At 36.4% G+C, this 9,420-nt stretch overlaps 1 protein-coding gene across 13 annotated transcripts in view; it reads right to left on the bottom strand.

Moving 5' to 3' along the window:
- mpdz (multiple PDZ domain protein) overlaps positions 1-9,420 on the bottom strand; it is a 79,995-nt gene that overhangs the window by 57,107 nt on the left and 13,468 nt on the right. For all 13 annotated transcript variants that reach the window (XM_015384083.1, XM_015384081.1, XM_015384085.1 and 10 more), the window contains exons 4-11: positions 7,900-8,055; positions 7,540-7,679; positions 7,064-7,277; positions 6,784-6,906; positions 6,501-6,695; positions 3,818-3,920; positions 2,590-2,678; positions 1,787-2,024 (exon numbers count right to left, since the gene is read on the bottom strand). In XM_015384083.1, coding sequence (XP_015239569.1) covers positions 1,787-2,024; positions 2,590-2,678; positions 3,818-3,920; positions 6,501-6,695; positions 6,784-6,906; positions 7,064-7,277; positions 7,540-7,679; positions 7,900-8,055 — 1,258 coding nt within the window. The remainder of the gene's footprint in view (positions 1-1,786; positions 2,025-2,589; positions 2,679-3,817; positions 3,921-6,500; positions 6,696-6,783; positions 6,907-7,063; positions 7,278-7,539; positions 7,680-7,899; positions 8,056-9,420) is intronic.

Genomic DNA, 9,420 nt, shown 5'->3' with positions numbered 1-9,420 from the left:
CTTAACTGCAGTACGTTTAATTTTTTTTGGCACCCAAAATGATTTAGAAACTTAAATGACACTAATTTTTCTAACTATATTTCCAGGATTTTCACAGTTTCAAATATGTACTCAAATTAAAATTAAATATTTCTTATTTAAAATGTCTGATTCTGCAATATAATATGAAATATTATTTGTGAGTTCCATAAACTTATTGATCTGTTCGTACAAGTCTTTGTTTAGATCTTTGAGTATCTAATTACTTCCTATTTCTAAAAATCCTTGTTGACACACACCCACTCATTTAAGATGGCTTCTTTCTTCCATATAAAACTTTAGTTTCTGTCAACACCATTGGGGGAAAAAAAAAACACTTTAATTACATGTCTCTGTGTTTTGATTAAGGTTACACTTCTAACAGTATTCCACATTTTGAAAAACAACCAGAGCAGACATTTATAATGTCGTGTACAGATTGCTGTACAAAGCAAAAGAAGCCAAACCTAAAAATAAGAGCAATGATACGATGAAGTGATGAAGACTAACAGCTTAGAGCTGCAGCAAAAGATGGAAGGGTCAAGATCTGTTAATTTATTATATTGTAATGTTTCTAACATATTTGACCCACTTTAAGATGTATTTCTTATCTATTCATTGTATTCATTAGATCCATTAAAGGTGAACAAGAACATTACATAAATGCACTTACTAAATTATTTATGACAGTCCACATTAAGCTGAACTGACTAAAGGATTTCTAATTAATCCTTTCAAATTTCATTTTTAAGATTAACAGAGATTAAAAGTGAACAGGAACTTTTAAATTAAAATCCATGACTTCCTTTTTTCACTGGCTTTAGTTTTGACACGGTGCAGAAATCTGCTTCTCTTAGCCACTCTTTTAAATGGAGGAAGGCAAGAAAACCATTAAAGTAAGGCAGATGTGTGTTGATCAACTTAAGCAAGGAAATGGCTATAAGAAAAAAAATAGAATCACAAAATCATAAACTCTATATCATACTAAGCATTGGGGACGATCTACACTAGTGTGGGCCTGGTTCTCTTTCAAAGAAACAATACATTTTTGAAGAATACACAGTGTAATTAACTCTTTCATCCCCTCTGCCAGACACCTGGAGGATGTAGAGACACTCTAAAAGGAGATAAACTCAAACTCCTCATCTCTAAGTGCTGGTAAAGAGGTTCTGTCCCTTAAAAAAACATGCTGCACAGTATTTAAAAGCTGGGATAGTAGTGGCTTAAAAAAAAAACAATAAATAGTTTTAACTCAGAGCAGAATTTTTATCTCCGCTTAATTATCGTGGGCAAAGTAGCTAAAAAAAACAAACAAAAAACAGAATCAACTTTAAGTCACAGAGCACTTAAAGACAGCTAAGAAAGTGAATTAAAAAAAACATTAACCAGAAGGTGTATTACACCAGCACCCATTCATTTTTTTGTATGCTTTTTGTTGTCACTGGCTGAAGACGTGCTATTAAATATTCAGTATTGTCAGCAAAAAATATTGCAACAGTCCTGAAGAAAAGAAACATGCGGTGGACTTAAGTTACATCTTTAAACTGATTATTTTGTATTCAAATGTACACTATTCAGAAAACTGAAATATGAAAATAAGTCATAAAAACATTTTTTACATGTTTTTAAATTTAAGTTTACAACTAAAAGAAGACAGCATGTCACATAAAATAAGGAAAGAAACAAAAATATTGAAGCCACAACAAATTTCAAGATTGGTATTTTGCTTTGGTTTCCTTATTTTTTAACAATTGACTTTTCTCCCTACCTTGAGCGGGCTGCTCGGCTATCCTCTCTTCCAACGCCAGCTCCTTCATGATGGTGGCAGTGGTGGGGATGGTGGCAGAAGGGGACAAGACAGAGACGACGGGTGTCACAATGGGGGGTTCCTCCTCGTCAGCTCTGAAGTCCCGCCGGATCAGCTTAAGGTGGACCGTCTGGCCAGTGTGTCTGAGCACCTCCACTGCCTGTTGATTGGTGTATCCCTGGATGTTTACGCCGTCCACCTGCAGGGGGCATAATTTGTATCAACCAGGGGTTTAAAAGTGGCAGAAAAAGACTCTTTGAGGGACTGCTAAGTTGCAAAATGCACTCTTGCTTGAAGGAAATGAAATTAAATCAATTTAAGAGTTTGTAAACACCAGAGGCAGTGCAGAAAACACACCGAGTATTCCCAGCTCTCTTGCTTAATTCAGTCCTTCTCAGATGGATAATAAATTAAAGTAATTAAAGTAATTATAAGATTCTCAGAGAATAGAATAAAACCAGAGGACTCAGCCTGAACATTATGAAAACAACGCACCATAAAAATCCTCAGTAAGAATATTAAAAACATATTTTCTCACTATGTTAATTAAACACTCTATTATATTCATGGTTCCAAAAACAAAAGAAATAAATGCTGCTATCTGTTAACTGTGAATTATTCAAAATTATGCATCTCATAACTTCCCTCCACTGAGTGTGTAAATGTGATAACTGTAACACAACCTTTGCTGCAGGTTTTAAGTCAGACCAAATGAAAACAATAAAAGCAGCGTTTCTTCCAGGGGGAACAATCTAGGTACTTACAGCGATTATCTGGTCTCCGACATGAATACGGCCATCATGATCCACAGCGCTGTCTTTTGTTATGCTCTTTACAAAGATGCCGGAAGGCTCTGGGGAGTCAGAACAAGATGTTTAAGTAGTGACGGATACTTCTAAGCGTTTACACTTTACATTGTGGTTTATCTTCTGCTTGCAGGCTAGGGAACACACACGAATCAGGGCGGCTTGTAAAGCATACCCAGTAAAGCACAGAAACAGATCTTTGATCTTTTATATCTTTTCTGTAAACCATTTCTAAGCTATGCTTCAGCAGATATTTAAACCCAATTACTTGTGGCACAGAGACTTTTGAACATCAGAAGACTCAGAGAAATTTAATTGAGAAGGCTGCTATACATAATTCCCATACCTATGATGCAAGCTGTTTTTTTTAGTTTTGTTTTAATGTTGAAAGGCTTTAATATTGAAATGCAAAATATGTAAATCTAAGCAAGTTATTTTTTCTTAAAATGAGTGCTTTTTTTCTGGAACTGAGGAGGTAAGTGAAAAACTTTCCAAATGGAATAAGACAATATACATTTAAAATAAAAAAAAACAAATGCATTGTCTTATTTCAAGCTCATAATAGCTAATTATCTCATTTTAAAGGTTAAAATCCTCATTCCATGGGCATATCATCTCATTTTCCTCCTCAAATTGAGGGTAAATTCACTTATTTTAAGACAGTTTCTCATCTTCAGAACATTTTTCCAGTGTAATTTGTGTTTTATTGGCACCTTTTCAATTTTTTTAATTTTATTTACTTGTTCAGTTGTGTTAATTTCCCTCAATTACATCAGCTTTCCTGATCCCAGCCCTTTCCCACCTATATGAGTCCCATATAAGCTCCAATCTTGTAATCACCCTCCTTTGTACCTCCCAGTTTCTATCTATGATTGTCAGGTTTGCTGTTGCACTTCTATTTTGTTTCCCTCCACCTTGGTAAAACCTCCAACAGAGAAAACAATATTCCAGATCCCTGGAGCTCCTGCAAACTTTCTTGCAGCTGATAAAGAGAATCACAGCAATATTAAAACTACAAATGTATGCACCGGTGAAGCAGTGCCTCAGTGGGGCTGTTGCGAGTCCACAGGGTGACGATTTTACAGCATCATTATACATTCATTTAAACAGCAGATTGTTTACTTTTTGTTTCTTAACCCTTTTATGGAATAATGGTCGCTTCACTACATCTCTATTTTTATCTCACCTGAATTTTTATCTCCAACGTAGCCAGCGATTGTGATGCCCAGTCCCTGCGTGTTCTTGGTTAGGCTCACATCAAATGCTTCAACCTCGTCTTCTTCACCGCCCTGTTAAAACATACATTAAAAAAAGGTTTACAAAAATCTTCTCCACTTAAATGAATTAAATCCTGAATATCTAAAGTATGTATAGCTGAAATATAATGCATTTTTCAGTGGTTTTATTCTTTCTTTTATAAATTGATAATTATGGTCACTTTTTAAGTTTTTGGCAGTTAAGATAAACCTGCATATGCAAAGAAAAAGAATGTATGTATGTCGATGTATACCACTGTATTGTAGAGATGCTCTGAGAAATTAGCTGGATGATGGTTTAGAGTAGAATAGAATACAATAAACTTTATTAATCTCACAAGTGAGAAATTCCCTTTTGAAATCGGCTCTTATAAACCAACAGGAGGTGCAAAAGGAGGAAAAGGTGCATGAAGTATATACAGTGCACCCAGATATATACAGTGGTAAAAAATAAAGGACAGACTTCGGTGACTTATATTTTTATGACTTATATATGTTTATTGGTCCTGACTGGTTACCATCTGGTAGGATCAGAACTTTTCTTCCTCGGCCAGTGAAGATACAGTACCTGGTCAGATTGTTTAGCCTTTTGTTGGGTCCTGATCTGGTTGGTAGTAGTGCAGTCTTCTGGGTGTTCATTTTTTTAATTCGGGCCATTCTTCTTCCCAAATGATCTTTTTAGCTATAATGTTTTTCTTTATCTTGTCAGCAGGGCCTTGTCAGCATTACTTAAGCATTTACAATGTAGACAAATGCTTTACAAAGATGGAAGTGGATATTTAAGGAAAAGCAACAAAAAAAAGGATGAAAGCGACATTGTCCCATTTTATCCTTTCTCTGTGATGAAACATGGTTGCAAGCCATACAAAATGTTTTAAATGCAGAAATTTGGATTAATTAGTTATGTTGGAACAGCACCGGCAAGCATAAATTAAATGCATTATACAATTCAAAAACAGGAGGAGCAATATAGGGAAATGGCTACATTTTCTTTTTACCTAAAACCAAAAAACGTCAAAGATTAGCACAAATTCAACTCCTGAGATCAGAGAAAATTTGTAATTCTAACCTTTTGCTGAAAGGAAGAAAACTAACAAACAGTAACAACTTTTGAAAACAGAAAATGCTCTCTCGTAAAAACAGAGCATAAACTCTGGTTAGAGACATTTGACAGGCATAGCTTCAATACTGAAGTAAAATCTTGAAAAGATGGATGTAATGTTGCAAAAAAAAAGTGGGACAGCTTTTGGTTTTCCTTTTTGCCTTGAGAGGCGTATCTTGCATGCTTTGTTACCACAAAGCCGTTTTTTAATTTTATAGACTATTAAGAACACTTTTTCGACTTTATTTGAAGTAAAAGATTTTCAGTCGGAATTTTACACTGTCTGAAAGTCAGGATTTGATCAAATTAACCCCTTAAGCTAAGAAAGAAAAAAGAAAACAGTCTGGATGAGACAACTATAGATTATTGAGAAATAGGGCACCTAAAACTAACTGCTGTCTGTGATTCACATCAGTCACTGGAGTTACAAGGTTTTAGACTCTGAGCAATAATGAGTGACTGTGAACCTGAGTATACCCTGCTGCAGACCACAGTGTGTGAAGGAGCTATTATATGCATTATGTGGATAGTGCTGTCTGCTGATGTTGGGCAATTATACACACCTTACTTACATATAATAATAGTACCATAAAGCATAGTAAAATATAAAACAACATCTGTTAGAGTGTATTATTTAAAAGATTAAATTGTTGAAATGTTTGTAGTGATATAAAAGAATTAGAGATGGTAGGAGAAACAATATACAGCTTTTGATTATTTGTTTAGGATTTTCTACCTAGTCAGGTCAGCCCCCCAGCTGTGATAAAGGAAAAAGGACAGCTGAGTTTTTTTTGGTTTGGGTCCTTTTTTCTGTATTGAATGAGTGAGGAGTGAAACCGTTTTTTTTTTTCAACCACATAAATAATGTTTCAATTTTGATATTTCTTTGAATTCAACATGAAGAATATTTTCCTTATAAGTAATTTCAAGTTTTTTTGGTGGAACCCTCCGCTAGTGCTTCTAAGTTTTTATTGCTTCATTAGCCTTTTCCTAAGAAGCTAGGCTTGTTGTTGTTTTTAACAAATTAAAATGCCAATGTAGCCAATGTAACAAAATCTTATAACAGATTTTCTTTAAATCTACTTCACAAAAAAGCATTTTGTGTAAAAAACAAAAAAAAAACAAAAAAAGTTAACTTCCATTAAAATAATTGCCCTTAATCAATTCAATTCAGTTTATTTTTATAGCCTCAATTCAAAACACATGTTATCTCAAGGCACTTTACAATTCAACTAGATTGTATAGTTAGATAAGTTCAAAAATTTATAGCTAAGGAAAACCAGTTGATTGCATCAACTCATTAACTCTTCAGCAATCCCTCACACCAAGCATGCTTGTAGGAACAGTGGGGAGGAAAAACTCCCTTTAACAGGAAGAAACCGCCAGTAGAACCAGGTTCAGTGTGAGCGGCCATCTGCTGAGGCCGACAGGGGTTCAAGGAGACAGAAGCAGACATACAGAAAGAAGCAGAGATACATGTTTCCATGTCTTAATGCAACAGTTCACTTTACCTGCTGTTCAGCTACGGTGGGAAGCACAACAGACATGACAGCAGACGGGGTCTCTTCCACAGGCCCCCGGGTAACAACCAGTTTCACCCTGTTGCCACACTGTCTGAGGACCTGGGCCACCTGTTCGCTGCCCATGCCGAACAGGTCGGTGTCTCCGATCCGCAGTATGTGATCCCCACTCCGCAAACGTCCATCCTGTGATTAAAGGAACGTGTTTTGATGATGCTATTGGTGGGAACCTTGACAGATGCTCAGCCCAATTAAGACACAACAGTGTAATCACCTGATCTGCAATCCCTCCAGGAAGTATCGTTTTGACAATAACCCCAGTAGTTTTTCCTCCAACAATCCCAAAGCCGAGACCAGTGCCATCGTTAACCAACTCGATTGTCTCCACATGTTGCCACTGGGTAAAAAAAACAACAACAACAAAAAAAAAACAATTGAACACAGTGGATTGGACATAATTTGCATAACATGTGAACATTTTGGAGATGTTGGCTAAATCCTTATAATTCCACATAATAAAAAATGTCTTGCATTAACACATTGTCTTTATATACCTTGCTGGAGTGGGCTGACAATGTGCTAGCTGCAGACGGTGTGCGCGACACCACTGGACTGGTCAGCTGAGGTATCGGCCCTCTGGCCACGGTGAGCTGCACCCTCTCTGAAGCACTCTGCAGGATGCTGATGGCTTGTTGGTGGGTGACCGTGTGATCCAGAGGCTGACTGTTTATGGCTAAGATCTGGTCTGCTTCCTTCAGCTTTCCGTCACTTTTAAGAGCACAAGACATCAGGATATAATGTGGTAACTTGTGAATCAATCACTCTTTTCAATGAAATTGGGTCCCTACATAGGTTCCAGAACAATGTAGACTGGAGACAAACAGTTAAAGGGAAAATCCAGACCAACCTTGGTGTATTGAAATGGTATCAATAAGGTCTGAACCAAAGGTGTTCATGTAAATCTTTATGAAATGTCTTTAAATAAGTAAATCAGAGAAAACACTGACATGTTTAAAGTTTCTAAACATACCTATGGGCAACACTTCCTGGTTGAATTTCTTGAATAAAAATTCCCAGCTCTCCACGGTTCTCACTCTTTAATCCCACCACACTGAAGCCCAGACCCCCTGACGCTGGTTTCTGCAGCTCCACATGTGCCACGTAGCGACCCTTTGCAATACAAACATGACAAACAAATGTATTAACCATCCTACAAATCCCCATTCAGCAGAACTAGAGGATTCAAATTTTTTAGTGTAAAAAATAGGTACTAAATTATTTTTTAAAAGTTAGATAAAGTGGGATTTCACAGGATTTCAGATGACCAACATAAATAAGGCAAATGCAGATCAAAAGGCACTTTAATTGTCTCCCTTTAGGGTGATTCTACCTGGGCCATAGTTTGGATGACACCCTCAAAATCTTCCAATGACGTTTTGCCATTGGCAGGTGAAGTAGCTGGGATGTCTGAGTAGGAAGCGTGGCTGCCATTGGCTTTGATGATTTGATCACTGAGGTCACTTCCTCTTGATGGAGTGACACCTTCCTGGAGGAATAAATAAGAATATTTTGAAGGCCTTTTCACACTGTTTTTGTGTTACAACAACAAACTTTCATGTAATTTTTTTTGATGGACCAACAAAAACAAATGCCTACTTATAAGGTAAAAAAATTGTTCATACAAATAAAATCAACTTCAGACTTGATCTAGTACAGGGGTCTGCAACCTGCGGCTCTGGAGCCACATGTGGCTATTTGGACCCTCAAAAATGCTCTTTATAGTGGCTAAAAATACAAATAAACAGTGGTTGTATAAGATGCAACAGATTTCCTGTGTTTTTTTTTTTTTTAATATTAAATTATGTAATATTTTATGGCTCTGAATTACTTCGACTTAGCCGGACACAGGCCAAAGGGACTATTTGAATATGAAAGCTTGCAGACACCGGATCGACTAAGTAAATTACCTAAATTTAAATTTGTAAACTAATCTCAGCATAAATTCAGCTGCTCTTACAAACTACTGTCATGGTATCAGCACCTCAGTGCATTAATGAACAAATGGCATCAGGACCAAGAAACAAGGTAGACAGTTCAGGGATAAAGTAGTAGTTAAACGCAGAGAGAAAATGAGCAGCCATGCAGGGAGAGCATTGATCACAGAACCAGCTAAGAGAGGAAATAACGAACATGTAGAGGAGGGAGATCTGGTCGGGTGGGAGAGAAATTTGACCTTATGACCAACAGGCAATATGCAAAGTGTGGAGGAAAACTAACTGCTCAATTTGCCCTAAACATAGAGAAGGCATCATCCTGATCACATTTACATCACATACATTTGTATGTATTCTTTATACTGCATCCTTTTTAACTACATGCTTTTTTTTATCTTCTGCTGATCTATCCTATAAAATCTAATTAAAATGCACAGAAATTTCTGGATGTAATGGAAGGACGTGTTAAAAGGTCAAGGATATGAATTTATATATGAATCTAATATATAGAAATATATTAAAAACTATAGTGACCATAAAATTATACATAAACAGATTGTGTTATAAGGGAAAAAAACTGTAACGTTGTAATCTATAACTAGAAATACTTTAAAACAGCTCAATTGTTCTGGACTTTAAGTTATTGCGCTAAAACACAATAAATGAAAAGTTTAAATTTAACAGGAAAACATCACGGCTGATTTGAGACGTCAACGTAAACATTTAAAGAGTTTAATTTTAGACAATAAGCCTCCGATTGCGGGCTGCCTAAAACCACTGGGACAGTGGAGAGCTTGTTATCCCACCCCGATTAGCTGGATCTGTGGCCGTCTAATCCCTGAGGAGATAATGGCTCTTAGCCGATGTTCCAACAATGACTCGGCTCCAAATACAGTATTTCTATGGTAGAAGGGAGA

Source organism: Cyprinodon variegatus, unplaced genomic scaffold (genome assembly GCF_000732505.1).
Source record: "Cyprinodon variegatus isolate N-32 unplaced genomic scaffold, C_variegatus-1.0 Scaffold302, whole genome shotgun sequence".
In the NCBI taxonomy this organism is placed as follows: domain Eukaryota; kingdom Metazoa; phylum Chordata; class Actinopteri; order Cyprinodontiformes; family Cyprinodontidae; genus Cyprinodon; species Cyprinodon variegatus.
The sequence above is the reverse complement of the archived record's forward strand: the minus strand, read 5'-3'. Positions and strand labels throughout refer to the sequence as shown.